Source organism: Sorex fumeus, unplaced genomic scaffold (assembly GCF_029834395.1).
Source record: "Sorex fumeus unplaced genomic scaffold, SorFum_2.1 ptg000063l, whole genome shotgun sequence".
Classification (NCBI taxonomy): domain Eukaryota; kingdom Metazoa; phylum Chordata; class Mammalia; order Eulipotyphla; family Soricidae; genus Sorex; species Sorex fumeus.
The window spans coordinates 47,944,018-47,969,716 of record NW_026606120.1 but is presented as its reverse complement, the minus strand read 5'-3'; the positions used below and the strand labels follow the sequence as shown (position 1 = coordinate 47,969,716).

The 25,699-nt window shown below is 42.4% G+C and overlaps 1 protein-coding gene and 1 pseudogene across 1 annotated transcript in view; one reads left to right on the top strand and one right to left on the bottom strand.

Moving 5' to 3' along the window:
• SSH2 (slingshot protein phosphatase 2) overlaps window positions 1-25,699 on the bottom strand; it is a 265,785-nt gene that overhangs the window by 17,415 nt on the left and 222,671 nt on the right. Inside the window, exons 11-13 of the mRNA XM_056126678.1 lie at window positions 11,998-12,044; window positions 9,040-9,186; window positions 3,646-3,846 (exon numbers count right to left, since the gene is read on the bottom strand). Coding sequence (XP_055982653.1) covers window positions 3,646-3,846; window positions 9,040-9,186; window positions 11,998-12,044 — 395 coding nt within the window. The remainder of the gene's footprint in view (window positions 1-3,645; window positions 3,847-9,039; window positions 9,187-11,997; window positions 12,045-25,699) is intronic.
• Window positions 13,258-13,415, top strand: LOC130036403 (uncharacterized; annotated as a pseudogene).

Genomic DNA, 25,699 nt, shown 5'->3' with positions numbered 1-25,699 from the left:
ATTGCCTAACATCCATCACGTGTGTGTCTGGGAACATACAATATTTGTGCCTCATCGAACCTTCAGATGCTTCGTTCTCATGTCAAAAAAGAACTCCTAATCAAAGTTAAAATGTCATCAAAATCAGGCCCCAAAGACCTACAGATTCTTTTTCAGTAGAGGAGACTGGTGTGTCCTCCCAGCCTCGAAAGAGAACAGCTCGGATGAAATCATGCCAAGTACTGAGTAAATGGGAGGAGTCTGTTAGTGGAAACCATAACTCTATGCTGTGGTTGTATTTTCACAATACTTTGGGGGTGGAAGGGTAGTCTTTCTGCCTGGATAGGCTGGAAGGCTCCTTCACATTTTGTTCAGTTCAGGGGAAACACAGCCCAGATCTGAGTGTTAAGACCAAGTCATGAGACTCACTGGAGTCAAACTCTGGCACCAGCTCTGACTGCTTCAAGGCAGCTGTGATTTCACCCTAACAAAACCATCTAGATCATGTCCATGTGAAAATAAAACAAAACAAAACAAAACCCCAAACAACAACATCTCAGCAGAATCTAGCACTCTATAAAATTTTAGTTTTTTAAATTTAAAAAAAAATTTATTTTTTTCTATAAAATTTTAGATGAGGCCTTTCAAGAGTGGATCCTTAACTTGTCTTCAGTAGGAAGTTTACCATAGGGGTAAGGGGGGAGAGAGACACTGCACAGCGGTGAAGGGGGTGAAATATTATACACAAAGCCTTATTGGTAACACTTGCCATGCATGTGGCCTACCAGAGTTCGATCCTTGGGACTGCATATGGTCTCTCAAGTCCCATCAGTACTGATTTCTGAGCACAGAGTCAGGTGAAACCCCTGAGCACCACTGGGTGTGCCCCCCATGCCACCCTAAAATAAAACAAAAAAACCTCCAACAAAGTTGGCTTTTATTAACCAAGGGGCAATCACTAATATGAAATAACTCAATTCAGAGGCTGGATTGATAGCACAGTGGTTAGGGTGTTTGCCTTGAATGTGGTTGACCCGGTTTCAATCCCTGGCATCCCATATAGTCCATCTGTGCATCATTAGGAGTAATTCCTGAGTGCAGGGCCAGGAGTAACCCCTAAGCACTAAAAAAAAAAGGACTCATTTCATAAATTACTTTTGAAATAGCTTGTTCTTTTATTTATTTTTTCGGGGGAGCTATCATGACTTGCAAGTTCATGGCTTGTCCCAGCAATCCTTAGTCAATGGGTAGCTTAAGCATATGGTTCTCTGAGCATCTGGGCTGCACCCAGTGATATGGGAACTAAGTGGTGTTGGGGATGAAACAGGGGTGAGATGCATGTGAAACACGTGTCTTAAATCCTATACTCTCTCTCTGGTCCCATGAAATAACTGGTTCATATTGATATAAAAAATATGCTCAAGACTTGATACTGGGGTAGACAGACAAAGATGAACATTGCATGACATCACTTGATTGTGGAATCTAAAAGAGCCAAACACAGAAAAACTAAGTAGACTGATAGTTACTAAAGGGTGGGGGATATAGAAAATGAGGTTATATTGGTCAAAGGTGCTAACCATCCAGTTACAAGATGAGAAAATTTAGGTATATAATGTATAGCATCATGATTATACCTAATGGTATTATGTCATATAGTATTTGAGAGTTGAGATCTTAAAATATTCTCACCACAGAAGCAAAATGGTGGGGACTGAGCAACGTAGTACAAAGGGTAGGGTATTTGCCCTGCACACAGCCGACCTGGCCTTTGATCCTTGGTGCCCCATAAGGTACCCTAACCACTGCCAGGAGTGATACCTGAACCCAGAGCCAGGAGTAAGCTCAGGGCACTTTAGGATGTAGCTCCCTCCCCATCAACATCAACAGAATACCCCAAAATGGTAATTATGAAAAGGGTTGAGAAAGGTTGCAGTGTTAGTCAAAGCGATGATGTAATTTGTATCAAATCAATAGGTACACCTCGAATTACATCACAAAAATGTTGAGGTGAGGGAAACAGCTATGGTTAAGTACAGTGGAAGACTCAATATAAGTATTTCTAGAAAGCACTTTTATACCTCAAATGAGTTAGATGCACCCCAAATGTCCTGATTTGTCCTATGACCAAAAAACTGGAGACGGTTCAGTGAAACTATGCATTAAAAAAATAAATTAGGGAGCTGAAGTGATAGTATAGCAGATAAGGGCGCTTGCCTTGTATCCGGCCAACCTGGGTTTGATCCCTGGCACCACATATGGTCTCCTGAGCCCCACCAGAAATGAACCAGGAGAGTCAAGAATAAACCCTGTACACTGCTGAGCACCAAAAGAAACCAAACCAAAATCAAAACCAAAAACAAAAAAGGAAGAATGCGAGAAAGGCACTTTTGATGATGAAAAAACACTTTTTGGGGGGGCAGGTGGCGGTGGTTGGCTATGCCCAGTAATACTCAGGGCTTACTCCTGGCTCTGAACTCAGGAATTACTCCTGGTGGTGTTTAGGTACCATATGGGATGCCAGGGATCAAACTTGGGTTGGCTGCCTGCAAGGCAAGTGCCCTAACTGCTGTACTATCCACTCTGGCCCCAAGCATTTTTATCTTTCATAGAGGTGACAAACTCCCAGCAATGCTTAGGCCTGGCTGTGTGTGTTGCTCTGGGACAACAGAGCCGCCCTTGGGGGTGATTAGGGGGAGGGGGCATGAGATGCTGAGGATCAAATTCAAGAGTCTCTTACATGCAAAGGCATGAACTCTAATACTTAAGACTTAAGGTATCTTAACTTTTTTTTTTTTAAATAATGGGTTAACATTTTTCTAAGAGTAAGTCTAGTATTACCTGGGGAGCAACCAGTTTCCATTTTGGTAAAGCAATCACATCTGGCCTTAGAGCATGCTGGGAAATGTTAATTAAAATCTGCTCCTAGGGCCTGCAGCAAGTGAGGCGCTTGCCTTACATGTGGCTGACCTATGTCTGCTACCTGCCACTCCATATAGTCTCCCGAACAAAGTCAAGAATAAGCCCTAAACATTGGAAGCCCTAACCTGCACCCAAGAAACCAAACCAAACCAAACCAAATCAATCAAACCAAACCAAACTCTTGCTCCTAGTAAAAGTAAAGAATAGCGTCTCACAGTTTGGTTCAAATGCTTGTAGTTCAGATTAAATGCCTCATCTTCAGTCTGGAGTGACTCAGTGGGCTGGAGCATATGATTTGCATGCTGGAGAGCCCAGTTATATCCGAGCACTTGTCTCCCTGATCACCTCTGGAAATAACGCTTGGGCAGAGCTGGGAGTGCCCCAAAACCAAATGAAAATAATGTTGATTTTTTTTTTTTTTTACGGGGTGGGCGCATCTAGCGATGCTCAGGGGTTACTACTAGCTCTGCACTCCAGAATTACTGGTAGTGCTTTGGGGAAACTATGCAGGGTGCTAGAAACCAAACTCAGTTCAGCTGTGTACCAGGCTAGTGCCTTGCCTTACCCACAATACTATCACTCCAGCCCAGAAAACAATGCTAATTCTAAATGCTTGTACTTACAAAATCAATAGAGGTTTCAATTTTCAAAATGTATCACAAATTGGCCTGAGAACTAGCTGCAGAGAAGGATGTTTCAACTTGTCTGAGGGAGCATAAATGAGAGAAAAGCCTAGAGACTCACCTTGCCAGCAAGATGCCCTGGTATTCTTCCAGTTGTCTCATGAAGCTGGGGTTGGGCTTGGTCACTGTGCGTCTCTCCTTCACGTAGTCATACGCTCGGTCCAGATTCCAGCCATATTCCTTCATTGCATAGGCAATCACAGTGGAGGCAGAGCGACTCACTCCCATTTTGCAGTGCACAAGACATTTAGATCCATGTTTCCTAGTTTGGAGGATTGAGGTAAAGAAAACACAATAGTGACTATACTTTAAAAAAAAAAAAGAAGGTTCTAATAAGTTTCCTGTCTTATCTTTCCATTTTCTTGCTATGCAATGCTCATACTTCTTTTGTTTGTTTGTTTGTTTTTTTGTTTTGGGGCCAGGCCTGGTAGTACTCTGCACACATCCATAAACAGTGTAGGGAAGGCAGGTGATTCTTGAGTATGCAGTGTTGGGGTGGAAGAGACAGTACAGTGGGTAAGGTATGCAGTCAACCGAGAGGACCCAGGTTCGATCCCTGGTGTCATATAATGACCCCCCGAGCCCTGCTAGGAGTGAGGCCCGAAGTAAACCTTCAACAATGCTGGGTGCTGCTCCAAAGAAAACAAAAGGAAAGCAATGCTAAGTTTTTGGTTTTCTTTTGGGTCATACTCAGCATTTTTCAGGGATCACTCCTGACAGTGCTTGGTGACCAAAGCAATGCTGGGGATCAAACCCAAATGAACCACGTGTAAGGCAAGGGATGCTCAATCCCTTGTTCTATCTCTCTGGCCCCAATAAAATGCTAATTTTAAGATTTCCTAATTTATCTGGCAAATATTTACAGGCATTTATCATTATATAAGCCAATGAGTAAGATTCTGAGATGCAAAGTAGGAGTTTTGCCTTAAATTGTCTGGGAGAGATAGTACTGCAGGGAGGGCATTTGCCTTGCACATGGCCAACCGGGTTTTGATCCTAAGACCCCTTAGGTCCCCTAAGCACAGAGCCAGGAGTAAGTCCTGAGGACTACCAGTGTGGCCTCAATACAAAGGGAAAAAAAAAAAAACAAAATAAAAAGAATTCAGTAGGGGCTGGAGCGCTAACAACAGCAGGTAAGGCATTTGCCTTGCACGTGGCTGACCCGGGTTCGATTCCCAGCATCCCATATGGTCCCCCGAGCATGGCCAGGAGTAATTCCTGAATGCAGAGCCAGGAGTAACCCCTGTGCATCGCTGGGTGTGACCCAAAAAGAAAAAAAAAAAAGAATTCAGCAGAACAATCAGATAAAGTCAGATAATTAAAACCCAAAATGGGGGACCCAGGGTGGCTCCAAGGGTTAAAACAGATGCGTTCCATGTCAGAGGCTGAGGCTGAACCCTAGCATGGCATAGTCCCCTGAGCACCATCAGATAATCCCCAAACACAGCACTGGGAGAAGCCCCTGAGTACCACTGGGTGTGAACAAAAGCCCTTAAAAAAATTCAAAATACAGCTGAAGAGATAATACAAAGAACTGGAGGGTGCATCTTACAAGCATGAGGCACTCAGCGTCAAATGTACCTCAAGCACACTCCTGCCTGAATGTGGCTGTGTGCTGCCTGAACCTGATGGTGCACTCCTAGCAACCCCTTTCCTGCCAGGATTGAGTAGAGCACCACTGGGCAGAGTGGCTGCCAGTACTGCCAGGGAAGACCTCTATAAAGTAGATCAACAAAATCCAAAAAGGTAAATGCAACGACACAAACCGTGGAGGGGCACCTTCATGTTAGACCCCGGACCCCATTTTGTGCCAGCTGCTCTTACCCCCCCAGGCATGCTTCATGGCTGGCATACTCAAATTACAGGTGTGGCAGTGACTCATCCCATTTACCCAAGTGTTATGAGTTGCTTCCAGTTCCAGTAAGGGTTCTATCCCTGGAGCAAAGTACAAATCAAATGAAATCAACCCTCTTCTTTATTCAGATATAGCCCTGGCTATTACTTTTCACAACACCACACTGGGATGGGCTACACAATTGGTGGAATTGTACAGGGCCATGTGCTATGCTGGGTGACTTTCTCAGTGAGGACAGTGGGATAAATAACTACACTGAAAAAAAAAATTGGGTGGAAGACTAAAAAAAAGGAACTTTATAGTGACACTAAAAAACAAACAAATGCTCTGAACCTTAACATGTCAAGACTTATTACTTTCAATACAAACATTATTCAGCTCTATTAATTCTGCTTAAAACACAGTGCCTTGGGGCTGGAGCAATAGCACAGCAGGTAGGGCATCTGCCTTGCACGCGGCCGACCTGGGTTCGATTCCCAGCATCCCATATGGTCCCCCGAGCACAGCTAGGAGTGATTCCTGAGTGCAAAGCCAAGAGTAACCCCTGAGCATCACAGGGTGTGACCCAAAAAGCAGAAAAAAACCCCTCAAAAAACAAAAAAAAAAACCAGTGCCTTTCACAAAATAAGTCTTCAAATATGAAGTAATATATGAAAAATGTATGCATCTGTTGTTTTAGTTATAAGTCAGAACATGCTTTCTTCCTTGTTTTTCAGCCATTCCTGGGACCATATTTAGTGCCAGAGATTGAACCCAGGCCTTTCTGTAAGTACAAACATTTTATTTATTTTTATTTTATTTTACCCAGCAGTGCTTAGGGGTATTCCTGGCTCTGAGCTCAGGAATCATTCCTGGTGGTGCTTGGGGGAGCTGGGGATTGTACCTCGGTCTGCTGTGTGCAAAGCAAGCAAGCGCCTTACCCGCAACACTATTTCCCCAGCCCCAAGTATAAACATTTTAAAATCCGAAAAACAAACAAACAAACAAAACAAACAATGTCCTCCAAATTATTCATCAATTTGCTCAAGCGGGCCCAGTAACGTCTCCATTTTGAGACTTGTTGTTACTGTGTTTGGCATATCGAATATGTCACAGGTAGCCTGCCAGGCTTTGCTGTGAGGGCGAGATACTCTCGGTGGCTTGCCAGGCTCTCCGAGAGGGGCGGAGGAATCCAACCCAGCTCGGCCAGGCCAGCTGCGTGCAAGGCAAACGCCCTACCTGTTGTGCTATCACTCCAGCGCCAAAATCTGAAAAAAGACCAATTACTTAATAGCATACATGGGGACTGGAGTGATAGTACAGCGGGTAGGGCATTTGCCTTGCACATGGGTGACTTGGATTCAATCCCCAGCGTACCATATGGTTTCCCAAGCACCACCAGAAGTAATTCCTGAGTGCAAAGCCAGGAGTAACTCCTGAGCATTGCCAGGTGTGACCCAAAACATAGTGTACATGGGCTGGAATCTTTGGGAATGGGAGTGGGAAATACAATGAATTGATGATGATGATGATTATTTTTGTGTGAAGCAAGAGTTTTTTTTTTTTTTTTTCTTTTTGGGTCACACCTGGTAATGCATCGCTCGCGATAGCACAGCGGGTAGGGCGTCTGCCTTGCACGCAGCCAACATGGCCGACCCGAGTTCGATTCCTCCGCCCCTCTCGGAGAGCCCGGCAAGCTACCGAGAGTATTCGATATGCCAGACACAGTAACAACAAAGTCTCCAATGGAGACGTTACTGGGCCCGCTCGAGCAAATCGACGATCAACGGGAGGGCCTTTACCTTTACCTTTACCTGGTAATGCACAGGGGCTACCGCTCTGGCAGTGCTCGGGAAACCATATGGGATGCTGGGAATTGAATCTGGGTTGGCCACGTGCAAGGCAAATGCCCTATCCGCTGTACTATAGCTCCAGCCCCGAAGCAAGATAGTTTTTCTTAAAACATATTTAGAAAGATGTGAGGGAGGAGAGAGGGAGAGGTGTAACCCCACCCCTCCCCCCCAAAAAAAAAGAAAAAAAAGAAAAGAGAGCGAGAACATAGGTTTCTCCAGAGTGGAAATAAGCAACCAAAGAAACAATCAGACAAATGAGATATGTATTCAAGGGAGAATAAGGAAGAGCAAGAAGGAATCTAATAAATTTAAAAATAATAGCTTTATGGGGAATTTTTTTTCGTTCACTCATTCACTGAATCACAGTAGACATAAGTGTACCTTCAAGAAGCATATAATCTTTCTGAAGACAGGGACATATGAAAGAGTTAACTACCATGAGTGCCAAAATGAATGAGCCAGATAAACTACAGGAATGCAGAGATTAATTTGGAATAATTGAAATGATCTCAAAAGAAAAGGAAAAGTAACGTCCTTCCTACTTGTCAATTAGGTGCCTAAGGCTGCTGAGGGTGGGTGTGTGTCTCCGGGTATTTAGATGAACCTATGTGGGGAAATGCTGATTTTTTCATGAAGGGTTTTCATTGAGACTATCATTGGGAAGCAAATGCACAGTGACTCAAAGGCAAGTTCAGACATGTGCTCTGTATTTTCCCACTAGGCTCTGAAAACTTTATTGCATCGAATTTTAGGTTTTTGCCTGCAGGCATGGAAGCACTCAAACTTGGACAATCCTAAGAAAAATACAATTATGAAATCCACTCTCATAAAAACCTTTCTTCATTTTGAACTAGGCTTATTCAGACGATGGCATCTAACTCATGTAATAAAGAATTCAAAGTCAGTTCCTGCCTAACCTAATTTCACCTTTCAGGTTCAGTGGCCTTCTCTTTATTCCCTAAGAGCTTTCATTCGGATTAAGGCTGCAGTCACTCTAGAAATTTTAAAGCCATAAATCTGTAGGTAGAGTCTAGAATTTACAGTCCTGTTCAGGGTAAGAAACATAAGGCACTCAAGGTATCAGTTTAAGAGTGCAAAGCCAGGAGTAATCTGTGAGAACTGCTGGGTATGACTCCAAAACAAAAAGAAACAAATACTAACACATGCCTCCTGCAGCCCCCACCAAAAAAAAAAAAAAAAAACCCAAATAAACAACCCCTCAGTCTCTAGGCAATGGTGCAGTGTCTAAAGCACCTGTTTGCCTTGCAGGCACGACCATCGCTGCCCAGTGTCACTGCACATGCGGAGCAGGAGATCCCCAGTGCCAAAAGCGAGTGTGTGTGAGCACTGCAGTGACCCCTGGTACACACAAGAACAAGCATGAACATCCCAAGTAAAGAGTGTCACCTCCCAGGAAGCCTGTGTGTGAGCACTGCAACTTGAGTGTGACCTGACCAGAAGCACAACTTAATGTGCAAGAACTCCAATACATGTGTCTATGAACCCCAGTCATATTATATCAACAGATGGAAGAGGGAAGAAAAAATCTCAGTCTCCTTTCTTTCCTTTCTAGCAGGTTATCTAGCGCAGTGTTCTTCAACCTGTGGATGGCATACCGGTCCATGGCCCAGCAGTTATAACCAAGGAAGTAGATCAGTGGTTTTCAACCTTCCTCCACCTGCGGACTGACACTGGCGTGTCAAGAGTACTGCTTCAACCACAAAGTATTGCTCTTAGGCCCCATGATGTGTTTAGGAACATTACTCACTTTGCTTTCGAGATGAATTTGTATGTGTCATTCCAGTATGCCAGGAGATCCGTTGCCTCTTCATCATATACCCGGATATTATGATACTCAAAGACTCCTGGGAAGAAGTTATCTATCTCTCGAGTGACGTTCAGTATATACCGTACCCTGCAAGAAAACGAAGGGAGATTATGTGCTTTGATACTCACGTGAAGTATGATTCACAACATGGTATTTTAAACTTAGAACCTATTCATTCCATTTGCTAAAAAAAATGCTAAGATAAAGAAGAAATGAAAGAATAATCTTATTTAGTAGAGAAACACTGCAAGGTCCTGGGTATGCAGGAAGTTAATGAGAGAAAAGCTGTGCATTAAGTTCGGGACCTAAATTCCATTCTTAGTTTACAGACAGTTACAGAGTTTTTTTTTAAATTTTTTATTTATTTATTTTAATTAGTGAAACACCATGAGGTACAGTTGTAGACTTACAAACTTTTGTGCTTGAGTTTCAGTTATACAATGATCAAGTACCCATCCCTCCACCAGTGCCCATTCCCCACCACCAATTAACCAAGTAGCCCTCCCACCCCCAACCCCTCCACCCCACCCCACCTCTGTGGCAGGGCATTCCCTTTTGCTCTCTCTTTCCTTTAGGGTGTTGTGGTTTGCAATAGAGGTATTGAGTGGCCATTATGTTCAGTCTATAGTCTACTTTCAGTACACATCTCGCATCCCGAGCGAGTCCTCCAAACACCCTTTACTTGGTGTTCCCTTCTCTATCTGAGCCACCTTTTCCCCCAGCATGTGCTGCTGGCTTCCAAGCTGTGGAGCAGACCTCCTGGTACTTATCTCAACTATTCTTGGGTGTTTGTCTCCCATTCTGTTACTTTATATTCCCCAGATGAGTGCAGTCTTTCTATGTCTGTCCCTCTCCTTCTGACTCATTTCACTTAGCATGATACGTTCCATGTAGAACCACTTGTTTGTAAATTTCATGACTTCATCATTTTAAAATTTCTAACATCATTTCTAACATTTCTAGTATTCCATTGTGTAGATGTTAAAGTTTCTTTAACTACTCATTTGTTCTCGGGCACTTGGGTTTTTTCCAGATTTTGGCTATTGTGAACAGTGCAGCAATGAACATATTAGTGCAAATGTCATTTCAACTATCCTTTTTTGCCTCTCCGGGATATCTTCCCAGGAGTGGTATTGCTGGGTTAAATGGGAGCACAATTTCTAATTTTTTGAGAATGGTCCATCCTGACTTCCAAAAGGGCTAAACCAGTATTCCCACCAGCAGTGAAGAAGAGTCCCTTTCTCAGTTACAGAGTTTTATTTTAATTTTCTTGTTTCTGGACCACATCCAGGGGTACTCAGGGACCACTTCTGGCTCTGTGTTCAGGGGTCATCCTGGCAGTGTTTGGGAAACCAAATGGGGTATCTGAGATTGGACAGTCCGCAAGAAAGAACAACACAATTCTTGTACATAATAAACTTTAATCTCTTTGGCCTCCAAAATTTCATCTTTCATGGGTTTTAAGACTATGTCTTGCATTTTACTCCAAAGACTCTTCTTCTAGAGGTCTCATTTTCTTAAAGTATTATATTAGTAGTCATTTTCCTAGGATTATGAAGTCTGTCTCTTTCTTCCTTCCTGAATATCATCAGGATATTATTCCTTTCTGGCCCTGAGGTTCCTAACTGACAATTTTTCTTCAATCACTAAAATTATCGTGTAGCAATGTCCTCCCGTTGTTCAGCGATTTGCTCAAGCGGGCACCAGTAACGTCTCCATTGTGAGACTTGTTGTTAATGTTTTTGGCATATTGAATACATCACGGGTAGCTTGCCAGGCTCTGCCATGCAGGTGGAATACTCTCGGTAGCTTGCCGGGCTCTCTGAGAGGGGCAGAGGAATCAAACACGGGTCGGCCGCGTGCAAGACAGATGCCCTACCTGCTGTGCTATTGCTCCAGCCCCACTAAAATTATCAGCAATAAAATTTATTCTTTGATGAATGCTTCATATTAAACTAGACTATGACAAAAGGAAAAAGAAAGGAAGGAAGGAAGGAAGGACGGAAGGAAGGAAGGAAGGAAGGAAGGAAGGAGCGGAAGGAAAGAGAGCTCAGAGTGCTGAGCACATACTTTTACTCTGCATGGTTCCACCACATGTAGTGACCCTTGAGCACCAAGCTAGGAGTTGCTTCCAAACCAAAAAATTAAATTAATAAATTAAAGAGAAAAAAAAACTCCTCCTATCTTTATAAGTGCCAGATTGTCAGATGTTACTTTATTACTCTCCCTTAACTATATAAAAGGCAAATGAGGCCAAGGTTAGGAGGGTCAGAATCAACGGAACTAAGACTCTCTTCCCTTTAGGCTACATTCTTGGTTGCTGTGGCAACTGCTGTGTCCGACAGATCTCTCATTACAAGATGCTTCCAGAAAAGGGCTTCTGTATTAAAAATTTCCTCTGCTATCTCTTACTGCGCACTTTCAATAAATGCTTGGGTTTAATTGCCAAAAGATTATATTTTGTCAAAGTTATATAGACTCTGACATTATTGGAGTTTGTTCTACAACATAACACAGACTCCTGTCACACTGCAAAGAAGTCATTTTCTTCTTGGAACCACTTCTATAAATTCAATCTCTTTCTTGTTCTTTTTCGTTTTTGGTGTGCAAATTGTGGTTTTTGGGCTATACTAGTGGTGCTCAGGGTTTACTTCTGGCTGTGCTCAGGGATCACTGCTGGTAGTGCTGGGGATGGAACTGGGTCAATGGCATGCAAGGCAGGTGCTTCATCCTCTGCACTATTTCTCTGGCCCTCTGAAAGCAACTCTTAACCTTACAGTTACTCACTGATACTTTCTTGACAAGAAAGTGTAAAAGACAAAACACTGGCTCTGTCACACGGTGGAGGGTTGGTGTGGGCTGGGGTGGGGAGTGGTCAGCAGTACTCTGTGTGCTTACCCTCTGTTCTGTAAGTCCTCTAAGTTCGAGGCATTCCATTCTGAGCCCTGTGGAACAAAAAAGATAGGATTAGAGAAGATGGGTAATCAGACAAATACAATATTATTGTTAGGGAAAAAGGGCATAATTTCAAAAAAGACAGCCAATAATGTCTATGTGCCAGGCATTAAATGTTTAGGTTTTTTTTTTTTCAGGGGTATGAGTGTGGAGAGTTTGGGAGCCACCCCTTATGGTGCTCAAGGGCTACTTCTGATTCTGTATCAGGAGTGACTCCTGGTAGTGTTAGGGTGAGGGGGAACATATGTGGAGATATAGAGTTGGGTCAGATGAAGTATTCAAGGCAAAAACCCTAATCCCTTATATTATTTCTTTGGCAAAATGTTTAGTTTTTTTTAACAGATTTAATTTTTATAAATGTTAAGTAAAAAGTTGTCCTCATTTTGACTAGAGGTTTTTTTGACCATCCTCCAATGTCTATTATTAGATGTCTATTATTCCTGTTTATAATGGATTTTTTCAATAGCATGCATCATTTACAATAATAGCATGTATATTTATCAATATGCTTATTTACTGCCTTTCCTATCCATTTATATAAGCATGCTGAGAGCAGGAAACTGGTCTCTTGTTCTTTATGAAAACCCTGGCAAGTGCCTGGTACCTGGCAAGGTATTCATAAGTATTCAGTAAATAAAGCAAAATGGCTTCATATTTTTAATTACCATGAATTAAAAACACATAATTCATTTTCAAGGCCATATTCTTTCCAGTGCACTAATTACATGTAGGAAGTTAGGGCAGGGTGAGTAGGATATGGGCATGTTCCGTGTATGTCAGTGAAATGCAGCTTCTGTCAAACAAGTGAGGGAAACGTAAAAAATAATGAAAGGGGCTCTATTATGTGGAAGATATATCAATTGCTAATATTTTGCTACATTTGATTCTCCTCTCCCCTTCTTTTATTTTTTTAATAAAACTTTCATTAGTGAAACACCATGAGGTACAGTTGTAGACTTACAAATTTTGTGCTTTCTCTCCTTCTTTTAGTATAAAAGGTAAAGGTAAAGGCCCTCCCGTTGATCGTCGATTTGCTCGAGCGGGCCCAGTAACGTCTCCATTGGAGACTTTGTTGTTACTGTGTCTGGCATATCGAATACTCTCGGTAGCTTGCCGGGCTCTCCAAGAGGGGCGGAGGAATCGAACTCGGGTCGGCCATGTTGGCTGCGTGCAAGGCAAATGCCCTACCGCTGTGCTATCGCTCCAGCCCCTCGGCCTTTTGGCTAAGATCATGTGTAGTATCTGTTCTTTTAGTATATTTCATACTTTTCTTCTGTGAAAGAGTATGAAATATATTAAAATACTGTCATACTCATATGAAAGTAATGAGTATGATACTTCAGTACTTGATCATTAAAAAACTCTTCTATAAAAAAACTCTTCTATATAAAAAAACTCTTCTATACATCATTTTTATAATTGAGAAAGAGAAAAGTTATTACAATTGTAATCTAATATGCCATCATATTCAAGTTTCAAAAACTGTCTCAAATTTGGATTTAAAAATACTGTCTCTCAGAAAGACTGCATTCATCTGGGGAACATAAAGTAACAAAATGGGAGACTAACACCCAGGAGTGGCCGAGATTAGTACCAGGAATTTTGTTCCATGACTTGAAGGCCAGCCACATATGCTAGGGGAAAAGGAAGCTCAGACAGAGAAGGGAGCACCAAATAAAGGGTGTTGGGAAGATCCTCCCAGGATGGGAGAAGCATGCTGAAAGTAGACTATAGAACAAACATGATTGCCACTCAATGCCTCTCTTGTAAACCACAGGACCCAAAAGGACAGAGAACAAAAGGGAATGCCCTGCCACAGAGGCAGGGTGGGATGGGGGGTGGGAGGGATGCTGGGACCCGTGGTGGTGGAGGATGGGCACAGGTAGAGGGATGGGTACTTGTATAATTGAAACCCAAGCACAAAAATTTGTAAGTCTATAACTGTAGCTCATGGTGTTTTACTAATAAAAAAATAAATAAAAAAAATACTATCTCTGAGGGTAGGGAACTTGCCATGCATAGGGATGATGCAGGTTCCAGCCCTAGGACCCCATAAGGTCTCCCAAGCCTACCATGAGTGATCGCTGAGCACAGAGCCAGGAGTAAGCCCTGAGCAAAGCTGGCTCTGGCAAACAAACAAACAAAATATCTGTCTCAAGGTGACCTTTATATTCACTCAGGCAAGGATCATATTTTATAGTTACTAGCTATATTCCTAACTTTTCTACTTGGTTTTAGTGCCACATCTGGTAGTGCTTGGGGGTTACTCCCAATTCAGTCCTAGAGTGACCCAACAGTGCTGGGGAAATCAAACCTGGGGTTCCACAGGTAAAGCACACGTTTCCAGGCTTCTGAGTCATCTCCCTACTTCTGCTACTTTTGAAAATCTAGAATATGGGGTGGAGAGTACAATAGGTAGGTCATTTGCCTTGTACGTGACCAACCTAGTTTGATCCCTGGCATCCTGCATGATCCCTCAGGCCTGTGGTCAGGAGTGATTCCTAAATGCAGAGCCAGGAGGTATCCCTGACCACTGCTGGGTGTGGCCCCCAAACCAACAGAGGGTAAAAAAAAACTCATCCTCCTAATGAAACTTTTGTGTTTCATTATAGCATTTTTTGTTTGTTTCTGGGCACTCCCAGTGGTGCTGAAGTTTATTCCTGGTTTTACACCCAGGGATCCTGGTGGTTCTGGGAATTGAACCAGGGTTGGCCACATGTAAGCAAGCACCTTAACCTTTTATCTCTCTGGCCCTTAAATTTTGTTTGTTTCTGGGCCACACCTGGCAGTGCTCAGGAATCACTCCTGACCATGGGCCTGAGCGACCCTGTAGGATGCCAGGGATCAAACCTAGTTTGGCCACGTGGAAGGTGCTCAAGTGCCGGGCATTGGCCATAAGCAAAGCAAGGACCCTACCTGCTGTATTACTGTTCCTGGCCCCATGGCCCCTAATTTTTTTTTTTTGGGTCACACCGGCATTGCACAGGGGTTACTCCTGGCTCTGCACTCAGAAATTACTCCTGGTGGTGCTCAGGGGACCATATAGGATGCTGGGAATTGAACCCGGGTTGGCTGCATGCAAGGCAAACACCCTACCTGCTGTGCTATCACTCCAGCCCTGGCCCCTAATTTTTTTAAATTTATTTTTATTTACTTTATAATTTATTTAAAAAATTTTACTAGTGGAAACATCATGAGGTACAGTTGTAGACTTAGAAATTTTTGTGCTTGGGTTTCAGTTATACAATGATCAAGTACCCATCACTCCACCAGTGCCCATTTTCCACCACCACAGATCCCAGTATCCCTCCCACCCCCATCTCCCACCCCAACCCCCATTCCACCCTGTCTCTGTGGCAGGGCATTCCCTTTTGTTCTCTCTTTCCTTCTGGCCCCTAATTTTTTATCTTACAGTTTCAGCATCAATTCCTGATCTTGCTCAACTAAATTATTTTAATAGAAGTTACAAAGTTGTGATTTTTCTAGTTTCATTATTCTTTCTGTATGTTGGCTGCCATTCTGAGATTCAAGGTAAAAGAAAGCTCTAACTATTCAATCCTTCAAATCTTTATTTAAGAGTCAGTATAGCCCTTTAAATTCCTTCTGTATTTAGTATGTTACACTTCATTACGATTATTTTTTTGACACTCAAGTTATCCTGAATTGGGCCAGTAGGAACCTCTTTGAACAGCCCTCACTGCTCTGGGAAATGGAGTCACACTTGGCAGAGCATAGATGGCCCTCCCACTTCTGCTTTGGGGACCATGCAGTGCTGGGGACAGAGTCCAGGCTCCCACGCAGAGCATGCGCTCCACTCCCTTGAGCTTTCTCTCCCTGGCCTCAGTCTCCTTTCGGTATGATACACTTGCTTTCTGTTCAAAATGTTCTTCCAGATTTGTGCACAGAAGCAGCCTAATCTCTGAGGAGTCTCCTCTTCCATTTTGATTTTGTTTATTGAGCCATGCTCAGGGTCTTCTACTCCTGGCTGTGTCCTGGGAAGGGGGACTGTCCAGCAGCACAGTGTTCAGGGCCTTGTCATGCCAGGAATTGAACTCAGGACCTAATGCATGCAAAGTCTGTGCTCAAGCCCTTCAACCATCTCTCCAGCCCCCAGGAATATTTTAGGGATGAGAGATAGTACAGCAAGTAAGGTGGTTGCCTTGTATACTTTTTTTCTTGTTTCTGAATTTTCTTTCTTTTTTTTTTTTTAATTTTTATTAGTGAAACACCATGAGGTACAGTTGTAGACCTACAAATTTTTGTGCTTGGGTTTCAATTATACAATGATCAAGTACCCATCCCTCTACCAGTGCCCATTTTCCACCACCACGGATCCCAGTATCCCTCCCACCCCCCATCTCACCTTGCCTCTGTGGCAGGGCATTCCCTTTTGTTCTCTCTCTCCTTTTGGGTGTTGTGGTTTGCAAAAGAGGCATTGAGTGGCAATCATGTTCGGTCTATCGTCTACTTTCAGCATGCATCTCCCATCCCGGGAAGATCCTCCCAACACCCTTTATTTGGTGCTCCCTTCTCTATCTGAGCTGCCTTTTCCCCTAGCATGGCCTTGCACGCTCTTACCTGAGTTTGTTCCCTGATACCCCATGTGGTATCTCAAGTACTTCCAATTCAAATTCAGTACAAGACTTAAGTGTTTTTTCGTCATTTGCCCTACTTATACCACAAACAACAATAAATCTACTAAATTCAAATTTTCTTTGCAGTTCTTTTTACCTTATTTTATAAAAATTATCATATGGGGATGTATTTCCTTCCCATCCATGAATACAGTATTAAAAGTTACTTGAAAAGGAACCAGAAAGTTTAGCAGACCAAACGCATGCTTTGCATGCAAGAGGTTTGGGTTCAATCTCTAGCCCTTTATGGTTCCCTAATAGCACCAGAAGCAATCCCTGAGCACCTAGGTGAGGGACTGGAAAGATAGCTCAACGGGGTAAGTGCATGCTTCGGATGTGGGAAAGCAGAGGTTCAATCCCTAGCATCACATGGTCCCCTGAGCACTGCCCAGAGAAATCAATCCCCTGCAGAGACAGGAGTCTCTCCTGCAAGCACTGCTGGGTATGGTCCAAAAACTAAAGTGGAAAACAAAATTACCTGAATTAATTTCTTTTCTGTGAGGTTATACATTTGACATATGTTTGGTTCATTTGCTCCTATTTCTAGTCTTAACCTCCCAAGTAGTGCTCAGAGGTCTGGGGGTCAGTTACTTCCAGCAATACTTGGTTTGTCCCATGGGCCTGGAGGGTCAGTGCTTGGCTTGATGCAGGACTACTCAATCCTGGCAGTGCTAGGGCCAGCAAGGCTATATGTGGTAGTGTTTAGGATGGAGTGGAAACTGAACCTGGGGTGTCTGCAGGCAAAGCATGTACTCTATCTAACCCTTTGAGCTTTCTTCATGGCTCCTATATTCAGCTTTTTTGGGATATGCTTTTCTCATTCTCTTTGTTTTTATTTTCTTGAGTAAAAAACTTTACATGGTTAATACTAGTAAGTTCATTAAATTGTGATCTTTTCAATCCCCCACCATTTAAATAGTTTCTGTCTTATTCTACTTAAGTTCTATTTTAAAAAAGCAAATATGTACTTATCACCACTTTTTATACAAAAGTAGCATACTTTTTTTTTTGGGTCATTTAGTTTCTTCACTATATAATATAACCTCTGTAAACTTTGGGATCTTTCTTACATCTATGCTACATTTCTTTCTTGATTGGGAGGCAAGTTGCACACTTTTTCATGCTCAGGGGCTTTTCCTGCTTTTACTTTGTTTGGTGGTTGTTCCTGGTGCTGCTTGGGAGACCATGTGGTGCTGGGGATTGACTGAACAGGGCCTCTGGGTGCAAAGTACACACTCAATCTGTTGAGCTGTCTCTCCACCCCCTATGTAGCTTCTCACTGGGTACTGCTAATAATAACAGTACTTGACTATTCATCCATGAATGATGCTTTCTATTTGTAGAAGAGAGACTGCTGAGTCAAGGGTAAATACACAGTTTTGTTCGACATTACTAAACACACCTTTCCAAAAAGGGATCAAACATTTCCCATTAGCAATAGATGTGCTACTTTCCTCTTAGTCTGTGTGATATGTGGTTATCACTATTCCCAAGTCCAATAAGATAGATATAAAATATTATTTTAGGGTAAATTAAATCTGCATTTTTCTTTATGTGAAGATGGCAAAGCATGCACTCATTCCACTGTGCAATCTCTCTGGTCTTCAATCTGCACTTTTCTTACTAATAAAAGTAAAACATTTTTAATGTTTCTGTTTTTTATCTTTGAAATATCTGATGATGTCTTTTGAGAAGGCAAACATTTAGAAGTAAGAATTTTCCCAGAGCAAAATTAGGAATTAAATGGAATTTAGCATTAGCAGGTTTGAGTTCAAGTTCTGATATTCCCCTTCTCCTTACTGAGGAACATTATGAACATTATCCTCATCTGTAAAATGAAAGATTCCTCTCACCCTCATCCTATACATTAAAAAGGCACTTTCCCTTTAAATAATAAAGTGTCTCCCATATAAAGTAGATGAGTTCTCCACTACTTTCTTTACCTTCACAGCCATGATTCATAGAATATAATCTAATATTCTTTGATTTAATTTTTCACTTCCTGTGTGACATAAGTCCCTACCCTTGCTGGTTTCTACTTTCACCACTCTTGCTAATGTTACTCTAATAACCTCTCCTAACTGTCTAATCCAGAGGTCACCTTTGTATCCAAATTCCATTGGCCATCTTTTTGATGATTCATCACTCATATGAAAACATAATTAAAAATACTCATATAAAAATAATGAAAAACACTCTTCCATTATTTAGTCTCAGGTCTGGCATAAAAAAATAAGAGGATCTAAGGCCAGGACAATACAGTGGGCGAGCTTTTTTCTTGCATACAGCCCACCCAGAGCTGTATGGTCCCCTGAGCACTGCCAGGAGTGATTCCTGAGTGCAGAGGCTGGTGTAAGCCCTGAGCACAGATGGGTGTGCCTCTTCCCCAACCCTCCTTCCCCATCATCCCCAAAAAAAGAGTTTCGAAGGTTGTGCTTAAGCTGATAAAACTAATTCTCACGCCAAAGAAAAAAGCAAGGACTTCAAGGAAACAGAAGCTAAGCATTAAGGTTTGACTGGCTAAACAGATGCCAGGGAAACGTAACCATCTCACTTCTTAATTTAGAAATCTGAATCCTCTGCAGAACACTATACAGTCAGAGGGCAAGAACCCTGCTCTGAAGTAAAAGCCCATGGTCATCATCTACCTGTCCAGAGAGAATTTAATCTGACAGTCTGTTGTCCTCCCACCCCCAGCTCAATGCTGGGGTTTGAACTCAAGACCTCCAACTTGTATATCAGTGTACTCTACCCCTGAGATACATCTCTAATTCAGTCTGGTAATCCGAAAAGACACAAATCCTGAAGCAAAGAAAATTATATAAAAGCATTGAGAATGGACTCAGCAAAGCTATATATATATATATATATATATATATATATAAATATAAACTGATTTGAGCTGTTAAGCTTAGGATGTTTCAGCATGAAAGAAGTGGAGTGAAGGTGATTTAATTATTATTATTTTTGTTTTGGGGTCACACCTGGAGATTCTCAAGGGTTACTTCTGGCTTTGCACTCAGGAATCACTTCTGATGGTGCTCAGGGGACCATGTGAGATGATGGGGATCAAACCTGGGTTGGCCCTATGTAAGGCAAACACTTTACCTGCTATACTATCTCTCTGGCCTTGATGTAATTATTTGTCTGCTTAAGACAAATGTCACACATATGTGCTCTCAGGGATCCTCCACATCCTTTTTTGAATCACCGTGAGATGTACAGTTACAAAGTTGTTATTGATTGAGTTTCAGTCACACAACATTCTAACACCCATCCCTTCACCAGTGCCCATTTTCTGACACCAGTGGCCTCCCTTTTCCCCCCTTCCCCAGGTACCCACCTCCCCCGCCACCCTGTAGCCCGCCTCTATGACAGACACTTTTCCTCTCTCTCACAGGCTCATCCTTTTGTTCCCTCATGCTTCTTAGATTTACCATGACATAATTCTGTGGGGGTTTTCCACTATGTTCTGTGTAATTATGCAAAGCATATTAAATCCTTGGAAAAGTGTAAAATGAAATAATGGAATTATGATATATTTTTAAGTAAGCTCATTTCCATCTTTTACTCTGGCTTTCCTGTACTCTTCCCTGGCTGAAAGACCCGTTTCTTTTTTCTTTTCAGCTGTTATCCTCAGATTCTTGCTAGAATCCATCTGCTCCAAGCAAAACAGAGGAGAGCACATTTATGGGAAATGAGAAACATTGTATTCAGCGTTCTGCTAAAATCAATAAAACTTGATATAACCTCCAAGGATTATATGCCTATTCATATCTTCATCATTCCATACTTACAACCTCAAGGCTGTGAATCACATTATTATGACAACCAGACACAAGACATCTATTAACTTCCAAGAACGAGTCTACTATAAATCACATCCCTAGTTGGAGAACAAAAATCAGAAATGATGAAAATAGCCCATCTGAGTATTATCTCACCTATCTCACTTATCCTGTACCTTTCTGTACCTACTTAAATATAATAACTGATTTGTGGTTTTATTTTCCTTTGAAAAGAAACCATTAATGGCGTTAGAGTGATAGTACAGCGGATAAAGCATTTGCCTTGCACTTGGCCAACCTGAGTTCAATCCCCGGCATCCCATTTGGTCCCCTGAGAACTGCCAGGAGTGATTCCTGAGCGCAGAACCAGGACTAACCCTTGAGCATCACTGGGTGTGACCCCAAAACAACATTAGAAACAAAAAAAGGAAACCAATATCCTAACAGGATATTTTGGCTGAGATAGTTCAAAGAGCTGTGTTCAAGTGTTGCATGTAGGAGGCCCAAGTTTGATCCCTGACATTTGATCTCCTGAGGACTCTTGAAAGTGATTCCTAACCACAGAGCTGGAAGTAGCCCCAAAGCTATGAGTAGGTCATCCAAAACAAAACAAAATTAAAAAAATAAAAACAACTGGGATTGGAGTGATAGTACAACGGGTAGGGCGTTTGCCTTGCACACGGCTCACCTGGGTTCGATTCCCAGCATTTCATATGGTCCCATGAGCACCACCAGGAGTAACTCCTGAGTGCAAAGCCAGGAGTAACCCCTGTGCAACATCGGGTGTGACCCAAAGAGAAAAACAACAACAACAATAACAACAAACCCCCAAAACCAAAGCAGCCAATATTGTGGTAATGTCGAATCTTAAAAAAGATAATGAGTAAATGAGTAAAGGCCCTCCCGTTGATCATCGATTTGCTCGAGCGGGCCCAGTAACATCTCCATTGGAGACTTTGTTGTTACTGTGTCTGGCATATTGAATACGTCACGGGTAGCTTGCCAGGCTCTGCCATGTGGGCGAGATACTCTCGGTAGCTTGCCGGGCTCTCCGAGAGGGGCGGAGGAATCGAACTCGGGTCGGCCATTTTGGCTGCGTGCAAGGCAAATGCCCTACCGCTGTGCTATCGCTCCAATCATCAATAAAAATTCTGACATAAATTAATGAATAAAAGTGCTGATTATCTCTAATATTTTTGTGATTTCTTTGTTAATTACAAAGCTTTCTGGGAAACTTCTGAATAGCAAAGTGGATAAAATTGCTATCCCCTTTACTAGGGTGTGACCCCTCCCCCACCAAAAAGAAAACCCAATTTAATCGATCCCTGTCTCTCTGCACCCTTACCCTCAGAGGGGTGTGTGTGGGGGGGGGCAGAAAGGCTGCCTGAGCACTTAGTACAATAGCTAAGATTTGAAATCAACCTAGATGCCCAACAACAGATCAGTGGATCATGAAGATGTGATATATATATACATATATATACACACACAATGGAATATTACATAGCTTTAAGGAATGATGAAATCATGCAATTTGTGGCAACATGAATGGAACTGCAAGACATCACTTTAAGTGAAGTATGCCAGAAGAAGGAGAATAAACAGAATGGTGTCACTCACATGTGGTATTTAGAATAACTGGATAAATGCAATCTTTTAAAGGGGGCCCAGACCAACCTTGGCCTAGCATATTGGAAGAAAAGAAAGAGTGGAGGGAAGGGAGAGAAGAGACAGATTTCTCAAAGAAAAGGGGACCAGGTGAGGGGAGTCATCAGGTACAAAAGTGGTGTTAAGGAAAGATGTAGCCAAATCCAAACCCAGAGACAACAACGCTGATATCAACAGACCCAAACTTTAACAACGGAACTTAGAAAGGTGCCTGTCAAGAGGGTAGCTGGAGGGTTGGTGGGGGTATGTGGGAGGGACCCTGGGGACATTGGTGGAGGGAGGTTGACACTGCTTGTGGGATCGGTGTTGCAATACTGTATGTTTAAAATTCAACCATAAATAATTTTGTAAATCACTGTGCTTTAATTAAAAAAAATGGCTGCCTGAGGGCGGGAAAGAGTTCAATGGGCCAGAGTGCAGGCTTACATGCAGGAGTCCAGGTTTGCTCCCCAGCACGTGACGCCTCTGAACACTAAGCCTCATAAATTAAATGAAGAGAAGAGAGTTTTTTTTGGGTCAGACAGATGACTCAAAAGGCTAGAGTGTTATGTTTTCCTGTGAAACCCCCAGTTCAGTCCCTGCCCTTGGCGCCAAATAATCCTTAAACAGCACTGGGTGTGTGGTGTGACCCTTTGCAAAGGGTCTTTGCTCTTATATCTAGCTTTGTCTCCGCCAGATCAGACAGCCTCCAAGAGGGCTGTTGATACTGAGATTTGGTGGGGCAAAGGTTTCCAGTGTAGTGGAGAAATACACTCTTTTCTCTCATATCAGTGGAATACATTTTCAAATATCTAACAGTGCAGTGCAGTGTAGAACTGAGCGTTGCTCCCAAGGGAGGGGAGAGATGCTGTTACCTTCCATCACGTAATCTGCTTGCGCTGCAGGAATTGCAGCTATGCAAGATGAAATGACTCTGCAGAAAACTAACACCCCTACTTGCAGCTTGAATAAGACTTCCTTCTCTTTTCCCAGTCAACTGCTGGGAAAGTCAGGGGATTACAGACTCACTGGAGAAGTGAGTTTTGACACAGGATATGGTGATGCGAACAAAAGAAGGAAGCCATTAAGGAAGAAGTATAATAAGATGATTAAAAAACCTGTTCATGCACTTATTTTGTTGTTGGACAAGAGTTAAATATCAGGATTCTCTAGTTTGAAAGATTTCCCCAATTAAGCAAAATGTACAAAATGGGAAGCACATGTCTATTCTCTAGAAGAGAGAATTAGATCTAAAGTAGAATAGATTTTAATTTCCCCCCCAAAAATATATATAACCCAGACACATATTTAAAAAGTTAAGAAAAAAGGGCTGGAGATACAGTACAGGGGTTAATGAAGTGTCTTGCATAAGCCAACCCCTGGCACTGCTAGGCCAGGACTGACCACCAGCTGGAAGTAGCACCCAAGAATTGATGGGTGTGGTCATGGCTCCACCCCCATGTTCTTGTCATTCATAATTTTTGAAGTTTAACATTCATTCTTTTTTTGTAATAAGAAAAATAAATATCCCAAGACAGAAAAATATGCCAATGATTATGGAATAGGATAAATCTATTGGTTTTGGTACAAGAAGGCAAATACATTTATAGTTTTTTGCTGTAATTTGGAGGGAATTATATTATTGCTCCTGCTTAAAGTACTATTAAAATTTGTACATACGAGGGCCAGAGCAATAGTACAGTGGGTAAGGCACTTGGCCTGTATGCGGCTGACTCGGGTTCAATTCCTGGCCTACCATATATTCCCCTGAGCTTCCCAGAAATGACTCCTGAGTGTGAGCCAGGAGTAACCCCTGAGAATCTCTAAACAAAACAAACAAACATGGGGGTTGGAGAAATAGTACAGCAGGTAGGGCACTTGCCTTGAACATGGCTAAACTCAGTTCAGTCCTGGGCACCCAATCTAGCCCCACCAAGAATAATCCCTGAAGAGCCAGAAGTAATGCCTGACCACAATGTACATGGTACATATATCCTGAAATACATCACTTGAAGAGGGTATGAGGGTGAAGTAACTCTTGAAAGGGTGGCATAAAAGTCATGGGAACAGATGCTTGGAATTAAACAGGATGACGAGTCAGACACCGACTCTTGAGTTCATAGGTTTAGTCACTTTCTAACCTGAGCTATTCTTGGAAGAGTCATTTACCCGTTATAAAAATTAGTCATGTGACATAGAGAAAGGGGCAGGGTTTATCTGAATGAAGGACTCTTAATAAAAATTCTTCCTGGGCCAGGGAGATGGCTCTAAGTGCTAGAATGCAGCATGCGGGAGTCTGAGTTCAATCCAACATCCCGAGGTACAGCCCTGGAGGCCACCAAGCACTGCCAGGCCTGAGCACTCAAGTTTCAAGCCCACATAGCCTGGCTAAGTTTCACTGGCAGGGTCCCTTGACCTCCTGAGAATGACTTGGGAGGTCTCTGCCCCTAAAATAAATTCTTCCCAACAGTACAAGAATGGGAAATACCGAACCCTCCAGGAAGTATATATAAGTGAAAACAAAGCCAGGTGTTTTATAAATATTTTATAATCCTGGACAACTGTGCACCAAGATCTACATACAGAAAAGGCTATACATACTGGAGTAAAGTAACAGAAAAGGATTTCACCTCCCAGTTCACTGCTTCTCACAAGTAACTTACTCCATACTATGATGAATCATACTACAAGCACAAAAACTTTAGTGTGTCAAAAAGTTAATTTAGGGCACAAGCCTTCAGTGACACAAAGTCTGACAGCTTTATGAAATAAACTCTTGGATATTCAGGGTGAAATGATCCAGTTTAATCAGTTCTTTGCATTTATTCTTGTTCTCTGTTCCCAGCTTCTAATCATTTCACAGTTCACAGATATTCTCAGCAGAGAAAGGAAGTGAAACTCAAACCAAATGATTTAATTCCTTGTTAGCAATTTTAGTCAAAGTATATGGGGATGCAGAAGAAAAAAAAGTGTTTTTTGGTGTTCCCCATCTATTTTCAAATTTATCAAAAGCAATTTAATTATAGTTTTGGTCATATCTTTACAACAGTATAAATGTTTACAGGGTTTGTTTTGTTTGCTGGCTTGTTTTGGAACATACCCAGCTATGCTCAGGTCAGGGGATATTCCTAGTTCGGAGCTTAGGGGTGACCCCTGGCCATACTCAAGAGGATATGTAGTGTTGGGGATAAGATCCAGGGTGCCACATACAAACATGCAAGCACTTAACCCCTATATTTTCTCTCTGGCCCCACTCCACTGATTTTAATTATCCTTTATTATTATTTTTGTTTTTGGTCCACACTCGGCAGTGCACAAGGCTTACTCTGTGCTCTGCACTTAGGGATCGCTCCTGGCTAGATCTGGGGGGACCATATGGGGTGCTGGGGATTGAACCTGGGTCAGCTGGGTACAAGACAAGTACCTTACCTGCCGTACTATTGCTCCAGCCCCTAATTATCCTTGTTAACTTTGTTCTTAGTACCATGTAGTCTTGAGCATCTTTAATATTTGGGAAGAAAATTAGTAGTGGGTTTGAAAAGCATTCCTAATCCACTGGCCATTGAGGTTGCCTTA